The 22,186-nt window shown below is 35.9% G+C and overlaps 2 protein-coding genes across 2 annotated transcripts; both read left to right on the top strand.

Annotated features, from left to right (window-relative positions):
* Window positions 1–232: 232 nt before the first annotated feature.
* Window positions 233–8,532, top strand: LOC125829508 (succinate dehydrogenase [ubiquinone] iron-sulfur subunit 3, mitochondrial-like). Its single transcript, XM_049508728.1, has 4 exons — window positions 233–499; window positions 7,145–7,383; window positions 8,030–8,239; window positions 8,322–8,532. Exons 1-4 carry the CDS (start codon window positions 233–235, stop codon window positions 8,530–8,532), a joined length of 927 nt encoding a protein of 308 aa, XP_049364685.1.
* Window positions 8,533–12,083: 3,551 nt separating this feature from the next.
* Window positions 12,084–21,432, top strand: LOC125829511 (protein SCO1 homolog 2, mitochondrial). The gene is made up of 8 exons (XM_049508732.1): window positions 12,084–12,368; window positions 16,635–16,752; window positions 16,873–16,951; window positions 17,543–17,743; window positions 17,856–17,948; window positions 18,146–18,278; window positions 18,408–18,560; window positions 21,215–21,432. Exons 1-7 carry the CDS (start codon window positions 12,298–12,300, stop codon window positions 18,514–18,516), a joined length of 804 nt encoding a protein of 267 aa, XP_049364689.1. The 5' UTR covers window positions 12,084–12,297; the 3' UTR covers window positions 18,517–18,560; window positions 21,215–21,432.
* Window positions 21,433–22,186: the final 754 nt, after the last annotated feature.

The following is a 22,186-nucleotide window of genomic DNA, read 5'->3' as shown; positions in this document are numbered from 1 at the left end:
TGGCTTTCGAAAATTGTAACATAATAACTAAAAATAGACAGAGGAAAGGGAGAAACTGTGAATATGATCGTCAAGGTAATTGACACGTGCAACCAGGTGTCTCTCTCTAATCCATTCAATTGCATGCAATACAAAGTAAGCTCTCTCATAATAAAGAACACATAAAGCAAGCAGAGAAGTGTTTTTCTTTCCATATTTCTGGAGGTCTTCATTCAAAGAAAACAAGAAAAAAATGTCAAGAAACTTAATAATAAAAGAAGGGGTAAAGAAATTGAGGCATTTGAGAAAGGAGTACTCTAGGTTCCCTATACTTGAAGGGCACCCAATTGCACAACAACATGGAAAAGAAGCAGTGGAATCTGTTGGAATTCTCAAGAAATTAAGTGATAAAGATAAGAAGATGAAGGAATTTAGGATTTATAGGTGGAACCCTGATAAACCTAACCAAAAACCCTTTCTTCAATCCTTCTTTGTTCATCTTCCTTCATGTGGCCCCATGGTATGTGATTTTTCATTGTTATCGTTATTAGTTTTTGTTAAGTTGTTTTTATTGTTAGTACGCAGTGGAGTTTTATCATTGCTTTTCGAGGGTTTAGGTTTGTTGTTGTACTAGTTGTATTATATTGTAGTTCTTGTTTTTTATATTTGTCTCATTTGTTTATTGTGGAATGTCATGTGTCGGGATATTTGCAAATTGCAAATAAAAGAGAGTGTATTACATAAACCATTGAGGGGTGCTTCTGAAACTAATAAGTGGTTATTGCACTATTTTGTTTTTCTGATAGGGTTTGTTTGCAGTGTTTTTCTTGTTAGTTGCTACGTTCTCTTATTATTCTCACTTGAGATGAGGTGAGGTGAGAGTCTTTTGGAAATCGCCTCTCCTGCGTGAGGTAGTAATAAGGTCTATGGACGTTCTATGAACATATTTTACCTGTACTTGTGGGATTCTACTGAATATGCCGTTGTCGTTGTTTTTATTGTTTGAGTCTTTTCTTCCCTCAATAACTAGTAGAGATAATAAAATCAAAAACAGATTCGAAACAATATAAAAATCGAGCCCACTGAATGCACAGTGTCCCCTTAAGGAAATTATTCCCTTCAAGTACCCGAGGTTAATGGAATATATCCTTCCAGGATAAAACGATCTTACTCACCGGTGTATCATACCTAAAATCACGGCGTTAGCGAACCACTCAGCGGCAGTAAAGTACACTTAGAATACTAGATTTAGTAGTAGTGGAAGAAGTCCAGAAAAATTTCTTCAACTAAAATGGGAGGAAATTCCTCAATTTATAGAAAACAAAGAGTAGTGTGAAAATGTTCTTATTGTGCCTTACCGGAAAGGTCACAAACCTTTGGAAAAGTCACAATCTTTCGGAAAGGTCACAACCTTTCATAAAAGTCACAACTTTTCATAAAAGTCGCAATTTTTCATAAAAGTCGCAACTCTTCATAAAAGTCACAACTCTTCATAAAAGTCGCAACTCTTCATTTTCCATTCACACCTTTTAAAACCCAACAATCCCCCGCATGAATGGGGAATGACTCCAAGACAAATAAACAGACAAATATGTGTACTTTACAAGCAAGAATTAATTGCATCTGGATAAGTAGGTTTCTCCTTGAACTTTCCGTAGTTAACATATGTCGGATATACTCGGTCAATCGGTAGATGCAATATCTTTGAACCGTCGAACTTTGGTGTTTACCTAGACAACCATATGTCACACAATTAACCCTTTACCGTTTATGGTTCTTACGGTTGTGTTCGTTTCAGCCATGAACAACTCCTAGTTTCATGAGTGTATAGAGAATAGGCTTTTGACAATAATTCTCTTTGAAGCGGCTTACACTTCACACTCACATAGGTGATTTCTAATAGTGTCATTGCGTAGATACACTATTTGGTCAAGTCTGCCAAACTTAGCAAATCATTAAAAACTTTAAGCTTTATTGTCTTTATCATGAGAGTGGATTGAGTTGATTGACAATGTCGAACCGTCAGTCACAACTTTGTTTTTCTCCTTGAATTTAGCTCTTGGGATCTCCAGTCTGCTAGATAGAGTTACCGCCATGATGACTTGTCCTAAGCCGTAAACCCAGTCCCTTAGATGATCTTTCAACTTTCTCTCTAGTTAGGCCTTTTTGTAAGTGGATCCGACACATTATCCTTTGACTTTACATAGTCAATTGTGATAATTCCACTAGTGAGTAATTATTTTCTAATGGTATTATGTCTATCTCTTATATGATGAGAATTTCCGTTGTACATCATGCTCCATGCCCTACCTATTGCATCTTGACTATCAAACTGTATGCATACTGATGCCAAAGGTTTGGACCAAAAAAGAATATCAATCAAGAAATTTCTGAGTCTTTCAACTTATTAACCGGCCTTATCTAGAGCACCTAGCTCAGAGATCATTGTACAGCTAGTGATACATGTATTTTTTCGAAGATTTCCAATAGACTGCTTCTCTACCAAGAGTAAATACATATCCACTCGTGAATTTTACCTCATTTAATTTGTTCGGTGATTCAATTTGCATCATTATATCTTTTCAATACTGCTGGATATTGTTATAATGCAAGACATAGTTCTGAGTATTTCTTAAATACCCCAAAACTCTTTTCATTGTCATCAAATGAGTTCGACTGGGATCACTCGTGAATCGACTCAATTCATTAATAACACATGCTATATCTGATTGCGCACACTTTGTGATATACATCATACTTCCCAATACTCTAGCACAATCCAATTGTGAGTCACTTTCGCCTTCACTCTTTTGAAATGCAAAGCTCACATTTATTGGAGACTTGACAATATTGAAATTCAAATATTTGAACTAGTCAAGTACCTTTCAATGCAATGAGACCGTGACAATGCTAAATGTTATGAAGTTCTAAGGATTCTTATACCTAAAATCGCATCAACAACTCTAAGATTTTTCATATCAAACTTGCTTTCTAGCATACGTTTAGTAGCATTTATGTCATTAGTGTCTCTATTGATGATCAACATCATGTCACCAATACAAACAAACAATGACATTGTGATTTTAATGTGAACACATTTATCACTTCCATCATTCTTAAATCGATTTACCAACATGATTTGGTCAAATTTCTTATGTCATTGTTTGGGTGCTTGTTTTAGTCCATAAAGTGAATTAATAAGTTCTCACACTTTTTTTTTACCAGGAACCACAAAACCCTCGGGTTGTTTCATGTAAATTTCTTTCTCCAATTCTCTATTTAAGAAACTTATTTTCACATTCATTTGATGAATTTGGAGGTCATATACCACAACTAACACAATTAACATCCAAATGAATGTAATTCTAGTTACTGGCGAGTATGTGTCGAAAAGATCAAGACCTTGTTTTTGTCTAAAGCTTTTGACAAAAAGTCTTGCTTTATATTTATCAACAGTTCCATCGACTTTCATTTTCTTTCTGATGATTCACTTTGAACCCAAAGGTTTATTTTCTGGAAGAAGATCAATTAACTTCCAATATGGTTGCTCAAGATTGCATCAATCTCACTATTGACACCATCTTTTCAAAAGGATGACTCTACAGAAGACACAAGAAATGTTACAAAATCATATTCGAAGGAAGTAGATGTCCTTTGACATTTATTACGCCTCTGAATCTCTTTATTAAGTACATTCTTTTTTTTTCTTTCCAAGGTTTTTTAAACCCTTCACTAGACAACTCAAGTCTAATTTTACAGTCCACAATCATAGGTCCTATTTTAATCATTTTAGGAATAGGAACTTGGACTTTGGCTAGACACCCCCACACTTTGAAATATTTCAAGTTGGATTTCCTTCATTTCCATTTCTCATATGGAATAGATTGTGTCCTAAACAAATAAAATTGTTTTCTTTCTGAAAAGACAACTTTTTGTTGTTCCCTTTTGCAGTAAGAATAGTTCCTCCACACAAGTTTTGTGGTAAACCTGAACTTATAAGTAATCCTCAAAGTTCGGGTATTTTTTTTTTCCATTCTGCAATTTCATTAGATTTAGGTGAATAGGACAGTAGTTTGATGGATAAATCCATTTTCCAAACTTATTTCTACAAAAGGAGATTTATATTCTCCATCCCTATCACTTCTTATCTTTTTCCCAACTAATTTTCAACTTCAATATTATATTGTCTAGACATTTCTATTGCTTCATCCTTACCATTCAGCAAATAGACATAGTCGTTTCTAATGCAATTGTCAATGAAAGTAATGAGATACTTTTTCCCACCACGAGATGGTGTTGACTCAATATCACAAATGTCAGTGTAAATCAACTCTAAGGGATTAGAATTTCTTTTAACAAATTTATAAGAATGCTCAGCATACTTAGATTCCACACAAACATGACATTTTTATTTATTGCACTCAAAGTTAGACAAAACTTCTGAGTTGATCAGTTTTCCTTACAAGGTTTTGTAATTGACATGCCCCAATTGTTCATGTCACAAACAGTTTGACTCAAACAAGTAAGAACAAAGAAAAATATTGAGTTTGTAAAGCTCTCCGCGAGGTAGCTTTTTCTCACAAATATTTTGTTCCTATTTCTTACAATTTTGTGTGATACAAACATTGTTTAGAGTCATCACCTTGTCAAATGTCCTTTTTGGAAGGACCTTTCTATAACTTTCAATTTAATTGTTATAGAACTGCCCATGAACAAAATTTCATAGAGTCCAATAAAGACAATATAGTCCAAATGCTTCTTTTACAAAACATGACAAATGACTATTCACCAATATTCATGTCTATTCAATAGTTATATTTAATAGACATATCTTTGCATGAAAAATCACAACATTTTAAGTGACACTTTTTCATAAAAGAACTCAATCATTTTGAACAAGTATACATATAATTTGGTAGTTTCATACTAGTCATACCATATATTAGTAAAAGAGAAACTCAACGACCACAATATCAAATATACTCCAAGAATTTGATGGATCTAACATAATACAAAAGTATCATTGAATTTCATATCTTGTGTTCCAAATTAAAATTAGACACTAAGTCTAATTTTATCTTTGTCATAAGCAAAGACCCCCCCCCCCCCCCCCACATTTTAAATATGATCTCAAAAATATTTTTCAAATAGTTGAAAATAATTTTTCCACATATTTTCCCAGACTATGAAAATGTCATTGGCAGCATGAAACCTCTTTTGGAAATATTATTCTACGAAAGAATTATAGTGCTTCAATTCTCTTTGACAATCTTTACATAGTGTCAAAGTTCATTCCTAGAGGCACCTATTCCAGGCACAAAATCACAAACTTTAAGTCATTGGTCATTTTTCTATCACAATTAGACATACCAATTAGTATTTAGAATACGAATAATAAAGACAAATACTTTTGAACAATTTTTTCTATTTAACAGTGAAGTTTATAGAAAACAAAAAGTACAACACTAACTTATTAGATGAAGTTTTCATATTCTTGAAACCAATTGCATAGTCTTATTTATCCAGAGTAGAAAACTACAAAAGTTTTTTTACTCTACAAAAATCAGACACATCAGAGTACAAAACTACACAAGTTTTTTTTCTCCAAACAGAATAAAACATATTCTTAGATTATCACATAGAAATGTTTTTCTTTTCAAATAGCCTTCCAACTATAACATTTTGACATACTATTTTATCAAACAAAAATGTGCATCTCTCATTCTGCAAACTAAAGAATTTTAAAGGCAACACTTTTTGCCAAGGAAAATTCATTGAGAAATCATATGGTTTGCAGATCTTTTTCCAAAGACATACATGATAAATATCAAAACTGTTAACTTTTAGAAACTATTTTCCTCCTTGGATAAATAATAAGAAGGTTACCTGGTGTAATCTTTAACCGAAATACCACCAATTCTTCTAGTACATTCTCACTTCGACCTTGCTAAACAAAGCACCGAATTCTGGAGAAGTAATGCATTAATCTTCTACTTCCATGATATATTTCTCTCAATCAGTAGAATACAAGAAATACCAACAGTATACTAATTTTCTTAAGATTGTTGTTCATCTTGTATTCCTAAGATACTTAGAACAAAGCTTTGAAGAACTTGGTAAGAAACAACAAAGTTTAAAGAGTATTTTCAAACTAGAAAATTAAAACTAGTAGAGAAAATAGAATCAGAAACAGATTAGAAACAATATAAAAATATTTTTCTCAAACAAATAAAATCGAGCCCACTGAATGCACAGTGTCCCCTTAATGTAATTATTCCCCCAAGTACCCGAGGTTAATGGAATATATCCTCCCAAGATAAAACGATCTTACTCACCGGTGTATATATCGGTACCTAAAACCACGGTGTCAGCGAACCACTTAACGGCAGTAAAGTACACTTAGAATAGTAGATTTACTAGATTTAGTAGTAGTAGAAGAAGTCCAGAAAAATTCGTTCAACTAAAATGAGAGGAAATCCCTCAATTTATAGAAAACAAAGGGTAGTGTGAAAAGGTTCTTATTGTGCCTTACCGGAAAGATCACAAACCTTTGGGAAAATCACCATCTTTCAGAAAGGTCACAACTTTTCATAAAAGTCGCAACTCTTCCTAAAAGTCGCAACTCTTCATCTTCCATTCACACCTTTTAAAATCCAACATTAGAACCTCATGAACATTTCTTATAACTATAAATTAAGGAGAACAAGAGTTGATTGAAAATAATACAATTCAATTTAGTTTGAAGAAAATTGAATGATAGTCCTCATGCGCATTTGAACTAATTTTATGAGTATTGGGTGGCTTTGGTTCTCAAAGTTTTGACAAATGAGAAAAAAATTGCTTTGTATTTTGTGTCTGCTGGATTTTGAACCTATTTTGACTTTAGATATGGAGATTAAGAAAAGAAGGAATGACTTAGTCCTAGACACACATCATAACATTTATGTGTTAGCTTTGACTTCAGGTTAAATTTTTTCCAAATTTAGGGAAGTCGCTTCTTTAGGTGTGCAATGTAACTTTTTTCTCTTTGTTGTAAATTTTAGGGGAAAACAGAATTTGATTCGAACCTAACAGTGTCTTATATCCATAGTAACTATTATAAGCGTACTATTAATAAAAAATTTATTAGACGCACTCAATTTAGTAAATGTTTTTTTTTTTATAGGTTCTGGATGCATTGCAAAAGATAAAGGGGGAGGAAGATTCGAGTTTGAGTTACAGAAGGTCGTGTAGAGAAGGAATATGTGGATCATGCTCAATGAACATAAATGGTGTTAACACCGTAGCATGTCTCAAGCCTATAGATACAGACACTAGCAAGCCAACTACCATCACTCCTCTTCCTCACATGTTTGTTATCAAAGATTTGGTGGTTGATCTCACTAATTTCTACCAGCAGTACAAGTAATTTCCCTCTCCTTTTCTCATTTCATCAAGTTATTTAATTCCGATTATACGTCCATCAGTAATGTTCGATGTAGACATGTCATATTTGACATTGATGTTTAGAAATATCACCCTATTGTTTCAATTTACTCAAAAAGATTCTGGTAGTCACTACTATAGTAGTACTTATTTTGTTTCAATTTATGTTGCACTGTTTGATTAGGTACATGACGTTCAAGAAAGTAACTAAGACTCTTGAAATTTGTTCTAAAACAAGCCTCAAGACATTTTTATGAGGATAAAAGAGGAATTTTAAAGTTAAGTTGTTTCTAATTATGAAAAATGTAATATTCTTTTTGGACAATTTAGAAAGGAAAGTATGCTACAAAAAGGTTATAACTGTATTTTATAACCTTTCGTTTTCAATAGATGTGAATCTGCAATCTAGATTTAGCAGAGTAGGTCTAGAATGGATGATCTTATTATGTCTATACAAGTTCTAAATGTTTTTGGTGTGTGCGTATATAGTTACACTGAATCAATGAATTAATAATGAGTTCATCAGTTGAGTTGAACTCTGTGATAAATTCGGCCTCTCATCGACAATTATACATTGGAGCATGGTGCAAAAAATGAATGTTGTGGGTGTTTTGAGGATTTGCAGGTCTATAGAGCCATGGTTGAAGACACGAAAACCGCCCCCAGATGGGAGAGAATACAGGCAAACACCATTGGATAGGAAGAAGCTTGATGGCTTATATGAATGCATATTATGTGCTTGTTGCAGCACTTCTTGTCCTTCTTACTGGTGGAATCCCGAAGAGTTCCTTGGGCCTGCAGCCTTGCTCCATGCCTATCGATGGATCTCGGACAGGTTAATTCTTCAAAACACCAGTCGAATAAATACCAAAAATATGGTCATTTCACTCCGATAATTAATTTTCATTTTTCTTTAGTCGAGATGAATTTGCAAATGAGAGATTGCAGGCAATAACAGAGGACCAAGGGCGTTTGTACCGGTGCAGGACTATAAAAAATTGCACAGCGTGTTGTCCGAAGAGCCTTAATCCTGCTAATGCCATAAACAAGATGAGGACTATTCACTTAACTGAGAAGCCAATCGAGGATCTTGAAGCTGAGCCCGAGCCTCGTTTTGGGCAAGCATAATGTGTTATTACTCTAGTGTGTTCATAGAAAATATATTGTAGCACGTACAAGTCTATTATAGCACGTAGCAAATATAAAGTGTGAGTGTAGTTTGTCTATGCTCACACTTTAAGATTGTTATAGTTACATTTTAATTCAAAGTTATAGATATTCTTCAAAGTTCGAATTACATTACTATATCAGCTATCTGGCTCATGGCCATCTTCAGATTTTCACAACATAATGTCTTTCATTACTTATTACTGATTGATTAAATTGAATTTCATAAAGTAGATGGAACATTAGGTAAGTGAAAATGTCACACCCATGTTAAATTATATGTGATATATATAAGTTTATTAGTTACTTTTAGTAGTATATATTTCAAGAAACTAAAATAAATATTTATTTTTAAGTTCTAATTTAAAGTTAAAGCTTAACTACTTTAGAAGATTGTTAAAGATTAGGGTCTGTTTGAATGAACTTATAAAAAGTAGTAATTTATAAATTAAAGGTGAAATGGTCTGATGGACCCTTATAATTGTATCAGTTTGTATTTTGAACCCTTCTACTTACACATTTATCATCTGGACCCTTAAACTCAATAAAACACAATTTAACAAATCCTTTGACCATTGACCAAGCTTATGTGTCTTTAAGATGGTTGAGTTGGCGAAAGTGTGTGACTTCACGCATTTTTAGGCGAGTGAACAACTTTTTTAGGTTAAAAAAATATTAAAATTATAAAAGAAATATTTTTATTAAAAAACAATTAATTAAAAAGTAATTTCTTCTTCCCAAAGCTTAATTGCTTTCCTCTTCCCAAAGCTTAATTGCTTTCCAACCCTGGCAACTTCAACTTTTTTAGATCTTCTTCCCAAAGATCTCCGTGCAACTTGATCTGCTGCAAAATCAATTGAACTTCCTTCCCAGTCAGTCACCTTTCCCCAGCTTCCTGAACACATATGATTCCAACAACATGGTCCCAAGCAGGGGCATAGACGGAGATTTTCTTCATAACATGTTGATCTCAAATTTCAATACCATTCCATGGCGTTCACCGGAGAGGAAGGAAAGTTTCTGTTGGTTCATAGCCTGAGTATAAAGCCGAGAAAGGGAATTAGCAGCGCTACAGAAAGTCGAATACATGGTTCAATCCACCTCACCAAGGCTCGATGCTAGAGACTTCCTTTTCTTCCCCATCTTCAATCTTTCACAACAATCGTCTCCTTCTAATCTCTTAAACATGTTTTTTTCAATCGGTTTCGATAACCCAAGAAAATCTCAGGCGAATTTTGGGTATATTTTGATGAGTTTCAGGCAGAGGTTGGTGTGAAATTGTATTTGTAAGCAATTTGGGGTGTGAAAATAGTAGTTGACGTTGGATTACGAAAAGTTTGGCTAGATCTGGTTGTGCGGTGGCCAGATCTAGTTGTGTGGTGACTTACGTTGTTGTTACTGTGGAGGTTAGAGGAGGAAAGAAAAATAGTGATGGTGTGCGGCGGAGATGAAGACGGGTGAGGGAGAAAGTATATGTGATTTCGCCGGTAAAAATGGCGACGTCGCCGGCGATGGCTTTCTTTTGGTCGCAAAATAGTGAAAATACGGAGAATTAGAAATGCCAATAATAAATTAAAATGTTATTATTTTACATTTTATTAAATAATTTTGGTTAATAATTTTAAAAATAGTTATGAAATAATTATGATGTGGCATTAATATATCTGACGTGGATATGATATGTCAATTATATAAAGGAGAGTGAGCTACACATATGGTTGGAGGGGCTTAAAAGTCTCATTTTAATTGAGTTTAAGGGCCCAGATGACAAAGGGGTAAATACAAGGATTCAGAATACAAACTGATACAAGTATAAGGGTCCATCAGACCATTTCGCCTAAATTAAAAGCTAAAAGTTACAAGTAGAAGATATCCTACTTTTGACCTATGATTTATTTTATATCTTTTTTTACCTAAAATTGAGGGGTTAAAGTCATTTTTTAACCTTTTTAAATACCTCTAAAATTTAAAAAATATTTAAAAATCAAAAGCACCTAAAAATAAACAAATCCAAAAAGGGAACTAAGTGGCCTCAAAATTTACATGAAGAAATATGTAATAAAAAATATAGGGAAAAAGGACAAATATACCCCCGAACTAACGAAAATGGTATACAAATACCCTTCGTTATACTATTGAGACACTAGAGCCCCTACCGTCCAAAAAGTGGTGCATCTATGCCCTTCTCTCTAACGGAAGGACACGTGTCGTCATCCTATGAATCTACCCTTATTATTCACCAAATTCTAAACCCACAACCCGAATTAAAAAGACCCACCCAAATAACCCCCTAACCCACCCATTAAAATGACCCTCCTAAAAAATGAAGGGGAAAAAAAACCCTTTTACACTCCAGTCTCCATGGAACTAGATGGAGACTCTCCACCTATCTGGTCCCAACCAACCACCACACTCCTCCGTCAACGCCACCGACAACCACCCTCTCCTCCTTTTTAGATCAAGTTCACACTTGTTGCAATGCATGTAAACTTTCAATATCAATGACTTAATAATTTCCTTCCAGATTCAATAGAAACAAGTCAATGGAAGGATCAATTTCTAAGTAAACATACATTTGGACATGGATCCATATTGATATAATATATAAAGTTCATTTGAAATAATGAATTAGTTTGATAAATAAATATTTTACTGTTCAAAATTTTGAAGAAAAAGAAATACTCTGCACAATATGCAGAAAGGGGTTTAAATGTCTCTTTTTGGTGTGAATTTTTACGTTCTACGACATCGGAGTATGATAGTCACCGTTAACGGCGGAGCGAGAAGCAGAGGGAAGAGCCTGATGTTGAGGTGATTCCAGTAGATACATTTGAAAGTCGTTCTTCTCCATCTGAACCTTTATTGCCGGAAAAACCTCCTCCGATTAGCTCATGGAAGGAACCTCAGGCGAATTTGAAAAAGAGAAGATCCTTTCATACAAGGTTGAAATGCAGAGTAATGAACCTGAAGTTGAGCACAACGAAAAACAAGAGGCTCAACCACCATCAGCTTCTATGCCGTCGTCGCTTCCAACGGAGCTATCACCTCCGGTGGAAAAGCCTCAGAAGCTTCAGCGGAGAAAGAGTGGTACGAAGGAATTAGCAACTTTCGCCTCCTACGACGCCGTTCAAAATGCAGGGGATGAATTTCGTTCCCTCCGATGATTTCGTCAGGATAAGGACCGCGCAGCTCTCGCTGCAGCTCACCGAACCTTGAAGACGTTGAAGTTGACTTGACAATGTGGGTTATGGGTTATTTGGGTGGGTCTTTTTAATTCGGGTTGTGGGTTTAGAATTTGGTGAATAATAAGGGTAGATTCATAGGATGACGACACGTGTCCTTCCGTTAGAGAGAAGGGCATAGATGCACCACTTTTTGGACGGTAGGGGCTCTAGTGTCTCAATAGTATAACGAAGGGTATTTGTATACCATTTTCGTTAGTTCGGGGGTATATTTGTCCTTTTTCCCAAAAATATATGCAAGAGAATAAATTTATCTCTATTACCTGTGGGAAAAGTCACCCAAAAGGATCTTGGCGCAAAAGTCACCAAAACGGTGCCGTTTTGCTCATCACCTTCTTAGCAGGATTTCCATAACCCTTGCAGTTGATATTCAGTAGAAAAGAAGATATTAGTATAGAGAATAGTGCAATTTGTTGCCCCATAAGTTCCAATTCTGAGATACCCAATTTTGTTTACTTCACATAATTTGTCAAGTTTGTGCAAAATGCAAGTATACAGGTCTCTCTTAAATTCAATCAAGAACCGTTCTATACAGTCCCTTAATACATATGAAAGGTAATGTGCATTTTTTATAATCTATTGTCAATCACACACTGTTGAAATTTTATGGGTTTTGGTTTTCTTGAATTTTTATGGGTAATTTGTGTTTCTATAACTTTTTTCTGTATTATGGAAATTTTATAGTTTGGTTTGGTTATTCTTTTGTTTAAATATGGTTTTTGTAGTGTTTTGCGTCCAAATATTCTGTGTAGTCTGTTGGTTTGTTACTAATCTACTTAGATTTTGAGAAAAAAATGTGAGAAGATTCGTCCCTTTACGAACCTCAAACTGTTTGGTTGTTGGAAGGGGGAAGTAAGCAAGAAGAGATGAAACTGTAGTGATCTACTTCTCCGTAGTGAGAAGCATTACTAATTTCTTTCCAGTTGCTAATGAAGTTGGAGAAAGCAATATTGGTATATTTTCTTATAAATGGACGGATCGAAATAGCATTATGAGAGAACAAAATATGTTAGTGACAGCTCTAATTATGATGTTATTGATGCTTGGTTGAAGAGTAGGAGAAACAAATTTTGATGAACACACTGGTTCTAGTTTTCTATTGCATTTAATATGGTTGATGCGGAGTTAGTTATATCTTTTGCCTTAAACTTGAATACTAGAAATAATAATGTTGAGAGTACCTTTGCATAGATGATACTTAATATAAAGCAAAATTTGAAATATCTAGGTTAAAATTCCAATTGTATGACTGTTAGAAACGTGGAAGTGTGGGTGGCATTATCGTCAAAGTTGCTTTTATGTCTGATTTCAGCTATAACATGGCTTACTAAAGTTCCTTTTGATAAACATTGGTTAGCGGGTCTTGTAGAATTAAAACTTGTCTAACCTAATGTGTTACTTGTGGTGTTTTGGGTTCATGAGTTTCAATTGGTAGTAGGGGGAGGCTGTCTTGGATAGATAGATTAAACATGCTATGTGGCTCATGGATTTCTCCAAGAGACATGGAGGTCCCCTTAGAAGGAAACTTTGTGAAGTTTCAGTTTATGCGTAACAACTCTTACTTTCACCCGTAACTATGTACTTCTTATAGTGGCCAACTGTCTCTTTCTAGTTTCTCCCTTAGGCATTTTGCTAATTATAAGGTTGTAAGATCCATCAACAACAACAACAACAACATACCCAGTGAAATCCCATAAAGTGGGGTCTGGGGAGGGTAGAGTGTACGCAGACCTTACCACTACCTCGTAGAAGTAGAGAGGTTGTTTCCGGTGGACCCTCGGCTCAAGTACATCCAAACCAAGCAAGAGGAGAGGAAACATTATATATAACATAACATAACATCCAATAAGAGAAAAAGGGGCATAATCAACAACGGAGACAATAACATCAAGCAAGTACTGTGAGAGGCGAAGCGCAGTAAACAACATATGACTATAGGATCACAGACAAGAACTACAAGTGCCAGGCTAGGACTACTACAAACCCTACCAACCCATACCCTCACAAGGAAAGACAACCCGCTAACCCTACTAACCTTCAACCTTAATACGCGACCTCCACTCCTTCCTATCTAGAGTCATGTCCTCGGTGATGTGAAGCTGAGCCAAGTCATGTCTAATCACCTCTCCCCAATACTTCCTAGGCCTACCTCTACCCCTCCGCGTACCCTCTACCACCAGCCCCTCGCACCTCCTCACTGGAGCGTCTGCGCTCCACCTCTTCACATGCCCAAACCATCTCAGTCTCGCTTCCCTCAGCTTGTCCACCACATGAGCCACTCCCACCTTCTCCCGGATAACCTCATTCCTAATCTTATCGCTCCTAGTGTGCCCACACATCCATCTCAACATCCTCATCTTCGCAACATGCAATTTTTGAACATGTGAGTTCTTGACTGGCCAACACTCCGCTCCATACAACAAGGCCGGTCTAACTACCACTCTGTAGAACTTACCTTTAAGTTTAGGTGGAACTTTCTTATCACACAAGACTCCAGAAGCAAGCCTCCATTTCATCCAAGCAGCCCCTATGCGATGTGTGACATCATCGTCAATGTCACCGCTTCCTTGGATTACAGCCCCAAGATACTTAAAACTTTCTTTCTTAGGAATGATCTGTGTGTCAAGTTTCACTTCCCCATCTGCCTCATCCAACACATCACTGAATTTGCACCCCAAATATTCCGTTTTGGTCCTACTCAACCTGAAACCTTTGGACTCCAGCGTTCGTTTCCACACCTCCAGCCTCGCATTAACTATGTCCCGCGTCTCATCGATCAGTACTATGTCATCCGCAAATAACATACACCATGGGACCTTCTCCTGAATAGACCGCGTCAACTCATCCATTACCAAAGCAAATAGAAAAGGGCTAAGGACTGATCCCTGATGCAGCCCCATCTCAACTGGGAAATGCTCTGAGTCTCCTCCAACCGTTCTAACCCGAGTCTTGGCTCCGTCGTACATGTCCTTTATCGCCCTAATATAAATCATCGGGACACCTTTAGCCTCCAAGCACCTCCAGAGGACATTCCTCGGTACTTTGTCATAGGCCTTTTCAAGGTCAATGAACACCATATGTAGGTCTCTCTTCCTCTCTCTATATTTTTCTACCATTCTTCGCATAAGATGAATGGCTTCAGTAGTCGATCGTCCCGGCATGAATCCAAACTGGTTCTCAGAAATAGACACCCCTCTTCTCACCCTCATCTCCACCACTCTTTCCCAAATCTTCATAGTATGGCTTAGCAGTTTGATACCCCTGTAGTTGTTACAGTTCTGGATATCACCCTTGTTTTTATACAACGGAACCATTGTACTCCACCTCCATTCATCAGGCATCCTTGCTGTCTTAAAAATAACATTAAACAGCCCAGTTAACCACTCTATACCTGCCTTGTCCGTGCTCTTCCAAAATTCCACCGGAATCTCATCGGGACCGGTCGCTCTTCCCCTGCTCATCCTACTAATAGCACGTATAACCTCCTCGATCCTAAAACACCTACAGTACCCAAAGTCCCGAAGTCTTTCAGAGTGCGCCAAATCACCCAACACAATGTCTCTGTCCCCTTCTTCATTTAAAAGTTTGTGAAAGTATCTTCGTCATCTTTGTTTGATGGAGGACTCTTCCACCAATACTTTGCCTTCCTCATCCTTGATGCACTTCACTTGGTCCAAGTCGCGAGCCTTTCTCTCTCTTGCTTTTGCAAGCCTATACAATTTCTTATCCCCACCTTTGTCCCCCAGCTCGACATACAAGCGTTCGAAAGCTGCCGTCTTAGCCTTCTAACAGCTAACTTAGCTTTTGTCTTTGTCGTCTTATAAACCTCCTTAAGCGTCCGCTTCTCTTCCTCATCTACGCACTCCATCATGAGCGAAATTTGATTGAGTAAGAGACTAGTAAACTTGCAACAACAACATACCTAGTGGAATCCCACTTGGGAGGATGGTGAGTAAATGACTAGTAGCAACTTCCATCAGGAAAATAAGGGAGAAACTTATAAGTTTGAAATGTAGCAAATAATTACTACTGCTCACATAGAGGCTAAGTTGGGGGAGCGTCAGTCTTTTGTTGCTATAAGGGAAGGGGGAGAGGATTGTTTCACGGCAAGTCAAAAAGAACTGTAAGTTTCCAATCTTCAGAAGCTTGATGTGGAGAATTTCTTAAATTTACTCTCCATCAGATTCAGCTTTGTAAGATTTTTGACTCATCTAAAGTTGCAGTTATACCTGTCCAAAGTTTTAGTTAGTCGAGAGAGCATCAGCTTCATGTGACGGTAAAGTATTGAAATGTAGATGATACTTCCACTGTTGTGAGCTTGATGTGTTAAAAGTAGGGGAGTGTAGATGGAGCTTTTTTACTTCTATTTTCTACAGAAAATGCCCATTTTGAATGCATAAAATGTATCTATGAGGAGAGATATGCATAATGTATTATTACCTTGTGAGAGACTAGAATGGACTTAAGACGTATTTCTTTTTTTCATTTTGAATTTACTTGCAATTATCCTGGCAAAAGAATCCAAAATTTGCAAGAAGAGAGGAACTCTCTATAGACATTCACTTCAATTATAATTGGAACAAGTCGTTTCAAGTTTTATTCCTAAACAAAGTTATGATGTATTGGTGATGCAAATCAAGCCCTGTAAGTGCTCACTGATGCTTTCCATGATACTGCCTTCCCCTTTCAAAAAAGAAATGGGGGGAAAAGAGAAGAGAAACAACTCAAATACATGTAGAACAGGAAGTATAAAAGTAAACCATTTCAGTTTCAAATTATGGAGTGCACTGCAATTTTTCTGATTACTTGTTTCATGTGTAGGTTTATCCCACCTAAGCGCTTCCATTCAGCCAGCTGCATGAGGTCTGCTAGAAAGACTTATGATCCGCCTTTATTAACTGGACCATCAACATCAAAATCTTGGAAACCTTATATATTAGTATTGCATTTGAACTCCATTTTCCTTTTGATGTGTTTTGTGACTGTTGTTGCATGTGCTCTGTGTGGTTGTCTATGGCTCCGTTATCTCAGTTGTCTTCATCTTATTTCTACTTTGCAGCCTGGAGCTGCTTTGGGAGGATTCGGTGGACTGCTCCTTTTTCTTCGTTATAATGATGAAAGGAGAGCAATTCCAAAAGGTGGGGCTCTGGGTATATATTTTAAGCAAAGCTTTATGTGTCTTTCAATACAAATACGCCTCAATGCAGATTATGTGCCTTTGAATGCTGCAATTAATACTTTAGATGGAAACAAAAAATGAAGAAACAAATTAAGGATGTAGATGTGTAGTGAATTATGAAGTGGTACATGGCTGAGTCCATATGCTGGATCATAGCTCCTTACTTAAAGTGGTTATCAGCTTTTGTTTAATAATGGAGCACAAGAGATAAAGCTTCTTTTGGTTGTTAAACTTCTAATCTACTAGAAGTCCAGAACTATAGACTAAAATTATTTTCTTCCCTGAGTCCTACTTATCATGCAGCCAAATAGCTGCATACTGGATCGTTGATAGACTTATTATGGCAGTCTCGGTATCTTTCTAGTTTAAATGGAATAGTTCATTGGACAATTTTCTCTCCTTTTATGTTTCCTTATCAGAAAGCGTTGGTATGCTTGTCCACTTGAATCATGCTCTTTATGAAGTACCGTGTGCATTTACTTTCTGATAGTTTTGTAGTGCCATAAATATTAATGATTGGTACACAATATAAAGCTTTCATGCCTTTCAGGTCAAGGCGAGAAATTTGAAACAAGTGCAATTCAAGGGCCAATCATTGGCGGCCCGTTCAGCTTGATTGATACAGAAGGCCGTTTGGTTACCGAGCGCAACTTGCTGGGAAACTGGGTTCTTCTCTACTTTGGTTATACTTCATCTCCTGATGTTGGTCCAGCAGAAGTACAAAAGATGGCTAAAACTACTGATATTCTAGGTTCAACTCGGGTTCTTTGAATGGATATTATATTTTCTTATTTACTGGCTTATGTTGCTGATGTTGTTACTTTATTTTTGCTTTGTGGTCCTTTCTGCTTAATGTAAACAAGGTTCAAAACAGGATCATCATAAGATTCTCCCAGTATTTGTCACAATTGATCCTCAACGTGATACGCCTTTGCAACTTCAAGCTTATCTCAAAGGTCTGGATCTAGCTTCTCTGATCTCTTTCTCTCTCTAGGTTCTGGAATGAATGTCTTTGTTGAAAGAATTGTGGAAAGAGATCCCAACCGGGGGGTGGGCTTGAAGAGAAAAGGGCTCAATCCTATAGTTGTCTCCTTTTATTTGATGTTTATTTCCTACACTTAAGCTGTGCTGATTTTATTTGCATGAAACACAGAGTTTGACCCAAGAATAATGGGATTAACTGGACCAGTTGCTGCTGTTAGACAGATGGCACAGGAATACCGAGTTTACTTTAAGAAGGTTGATGAAGAAGGAGGTGATTATCTGGTAGAATCTTCTCACAACATGTAAGCCTCAAGTCCTATATATTGTCAAATAAGAAGCCCTCTCTTTACAACTATGGAAGAATAAACTCTCAGTTTGTTTTACCTGCGCTAGAGCAATTTGACAGAGTCAGATGTATATTGATGTGATAGGTATTTGGTGAATCCAAATATGCAAGTAGTTAGATGCTTTGGTGTGGAATACAGTGGGGAGGAACTGGCCGATGCAATAGTTAAGGAGCTAAAGAAAGCTGAGACATAGCAATACTCGAAGTGGGTTTGGTGAAGTAAGTACATCATACTTAGGTTAGGTTCTTATATTACCCTTACATATCTTCATCATCATGTTTTATTCAATGGTTTCTAAGGGTCATAGTTCATTTTTTTGTTCTAAATGTACAACTTCATTACAGAAAATAAATATACGTGCCAGTAACCTTGTTTGTCTACCATTTTCATGTACAGATCTTCTCCAATTCTTTGTTAAATGTTGTATTATCATCCTCTTGGCCAATCCATGGCTATCTGCAGCAGGTACCTAGGGGAATAGTCGAGGTGCGTGCAAGCTGGCACAGACCCCACCGTCGTATAAAAATGAAAAGGATTTCACTTATCTGCATAAGACCCTAAAAACATTATATTATGAAATATGAAGACAGTGAAATAGGGACAGAAATCCTGCTAAATTTTTGTCAATAATGAAAACACACTAAATGGAAAATATCGTAGATTCTATCAAAAGTTGTTTCTGCAAGAAAAACACGCAACACCAATAAATTCATGAGAGATTATTTCTAAAAGGGCTCCACTAAGTCACGTATGGTTATAGAACTACTACTATTATAAAACCCATATGAGAGACATAGGAATGGGCTTTTTTAAAAATTCTTTTCTCTCCAAATAATGATGCTGTCAGCTTCTTTACTGTCTTGTTTAAATCCCAAGTCTAATATTACATTTTACTCTAAAATAGTTAGGGAAAAAGGTTGATCCATGTGTTTTACTTCTATTTTATATTTGTAGCAAAAAAACATATGAAAAATGTCACCCAAATGTTTTATTGTTCCCAGATATGTTGGCTGCGGAAAATCTGTCATTTCTTAATCAAATTGCTATAGCAGATAGCTTTTAGTATGTAGAACATGTTTTTCTTTCATCTTCCTGCCATATATAGTGGAAAGGACAGTCCGCCTCAAACCTTGACGTTGGGGGGGCCCAGTCACCCAGGGAGCAAGTGGGGAAAGAAGTCAAGAAAGTTGAGTGGGGTCTGGCCTTGGGGTTTAGCGTATCAAATGGAAAGAATAGAAAAAGAGTTGGCTGCAGAATGAATGTCAGCTGCAGATTGATTAAGAGTTTGATGCAGAGTAACTTAATAAAAGAAGTACTAAAGTATTAGAAAGGAGCCATCCTTCGTTCTTTTGCTATCATAGAACATTGTATGTACTTTTTTATCCTCTTTTGTTTGCTCCATCCTAAACTTTTATCACCTTGTATCAGCATCTTGAGAGATTTTGAATAGCTAGTCAGATTTAGGGGCCATTGGTTTAGAACATGTTATGCAAGGATTAGTAGTGCAGGGATTATAACACGTAGATTATTTCTTGTATGATGTTTAGTTGATATATTACCAATTAGTAGTGTATAATTGATATATGTGCTAACTTCTTAAACAAATATAAGTTTTTTTGCTATTTTATATGAGGGTTAGTTTTGTCTTGTTTTAATCCATGTGTTACTACTAATACCCACATTCTTATTTCACGTTCTGTCCTACATATTAATACATAGATTCCCGCACCACTTATGCAAGTATCAGTTATGAGGAAAAGAAAACAAGTAATGAAACATTGTATTTATTATGTGGGGTTTTATGTGGAGATTGTTTTTTTTAATGAATCCAACTAAACGACCCCTTAGTGTATGAGCAGCATCAGGTACAGTACGCTAGTGTGTAAAAATAGCTTGTGACTTATAGCCGGAGAACATTACTAGGTTGATTTGTGCTGAGCTTATAAGGTGATACTCTGCTTAACTATTATGTCAAGTACAATACACATTCATGAAGCATGTTGTAAACCATTAGTTCTGTCTTAAGAATTAGTGGGATGGGTAAAATTCCTACCTTCAGTACTTGGGAACTTCTGCTACAAGATATCTGCTACTTTTTAGCTTGTACAAGTAGCGGGTACTCTTTCTACCAAGGTTTAGAAGATGAGAAAGAAATTACTTAGCTTTTTTACCTATACTAGAATTTTAACTCTGGTTTCTCATGTTCTATCCCCGTTTTATTGAATGCGAGGCGGATCTATTATATGAATCCTGTAATTCATTTCGCTCTATTTGGAGTTGCTATGTTCAAATACTCAATAAATTGATGTTAACGTATGTCTAGGAGAGTATGTCCCGACATATTCATTGTTATGAGGATTAATGGCAAATTGACTACATTATCTATAAGCCTACAGTAACTCTCCTCTTTTATCCATGTTCAAGACCAACAGTATAAGCTCTCATAGAATGCAAAGCTTTCACTTCAGAGTTTGATTGAATGATCTATGTTTTTTTCTTTAATTTAACATCTAGTTGTGTATGTTTTATTATTTTTAATGATCGAACGGTTTATGCTTGGTCAGTAATTTGGAGGTACAATCTCCCATATACCTGCTTCTTTGTGATTTTTCTGTTTGGACCCCCAATATGTGAAATAGTTCTTTCTGGTGAAGTATAACTAATCTTCTCCTATAGCAATATTGATTTTTGTCTGAAATCTTATTGTGTATTGTACAATGTGATTTTGGTGTGTGTGTTTGTGTTTGATGTACGAAGGGGTCATCACACTATTGTGAGTGTTTAAGGTTACATTCTCACAATTGACATTTTCATGTCCCTTAATAGGTTCTCATGCTTGTATGAAACCTTTCTTACATTCTTACATCTGACATTTACATGTCCCCTAATAGGTGGAGCCAGATGTTCAATTTTTGCTTGTTGTTGTGGCGATTTAAGGACCTTTGTAGCAGCTGAGTTCGATTAGGTGGGCTAGTCATCTCTCAACAATTTACTAGTTCAGAAAAAGTTTTGAACAGAAATTTCTCTGATGCTTAGATGGTCAGAGGCTTGAAAAAAAAGAGAGAAGAAAACTAGCAATATCTTCAGTTAAAGCAAATTGGTTCTGATACTTTTTGCCACCTTTTTTCATGTCTGGGCTTAATGAATTTGGACCTGGTCGGTGGGTAATACAGAGTAGGTGGCTGTTTGGTTGCCTAGCAAAAGTATCATTCTATAATTAATTGGATATCAGACTGAGTCAAGTTTGAAAACATAAACTGAAGAAGGGTAACTTCTTGAATTTCAACCTCATTGTTGACTATATAGCTACTTATTTTTCTCTTAGGAGAAGTGGAAACAAGAAAATGTAATTTAGGCATTGTTAAAAAACATGCAGACGAGTTCAAAAAAGAGACTATAAGGAGTTGAATTTTGAGTTTCTAAATTGATGTGCTCAATCCAAAGTTGATAATTCTATATTTGACTTTTTTTTAAAAAAAAAACTATTTTTCAAATACATGAAGTTGTGAACTTGTGATTTATAAGAAATTTAATGTAGCATGTAGTTTTTTAGTATATTAATTTTCTATCTATCTATCTATCTATATATATATATATATATATATAAATAAATTAGAAACTAGTGGTGAAGCTTTACATTATAAATTATATTGATCAATTCTCAAGGAGTGCATGCATGGTTATTGGTACTTCAAGGCTTAAAAGTCCACTTATTCGAATTATGATTTATTAAATTGATCTTTTGAATACATGATAAAGTGTGTTTATTAAACATTTTTGTGTGTTCTCAAGTTTCTATAAAGTAACTATTAACCACATAATATACATTGCCTCTATTAGTTATATACATCAACATCAATTGA

The sequence above is a fragment of the Solanum verrucosum genome, unplaced genomic scaffold (genome assembly GCF_900185275.1).
Source record: "Solanum verrucosum unplaced genomic scaffold, falcon-dt-bn FXZP01000031.1, whole genome shotgun sequence".
Classification (NCBI taxonomy): Eukaryota; Viridiplantae; Streptophyta; class Magnoliopsida; order Solanales; family Solanaceae; genus Solanum; species Solanum verrucosum.
This window is presented reverse-complemented; position numbering and strand designations above follow the sequence as displayed.

Excerpts from the sequence above, each read along its gene's own strand:
- LOC125829508 (XM_049508728.1), top strand. The coding sequence starts at position 233 with ATGTCAAGAAACTTAATAATAAAAGAAGGGGTAAAGAAATTGAGGCAT. Across the intron at positions 500-7,144 it reads TTCCTTCATGTGGCCCCATG|GTTCTGGATGCATTGCAAAA; the intron begins GTATGTGATTTT and ends TTTTTTTTATAG. Across the intron at positions 7,384-8,029 it reads AATTTCTACCAGCAGTACAA|GTCTATAGAGCCATGGTTGA; the intron begins GTAATTTCCCTC and ends GAGGATTTGCAG.
- LOC125829511 (XM_049508732.1), top strand. The coding sequence starts at position 12,298 with ATGCAAGTATACAGGTCTCTCTTAAATTCAATCAAGAACCGTTCTATA. Across the intron at positions 12,369-16,634 it reads TCCCTTAATACATATGAAAG|GTTTATCCCACCTAAGCGCT; the intron begins GTAATGTGCATT and ends TTTCATGTGTAG. Across the intron at positions 17,744-17,855 it reads TAAAACTACTGATATTCTAG|GTTCAAAACAGGATCATCAT; the intron begins GTTCAACTCGGG and ends AATGTAAACAAG.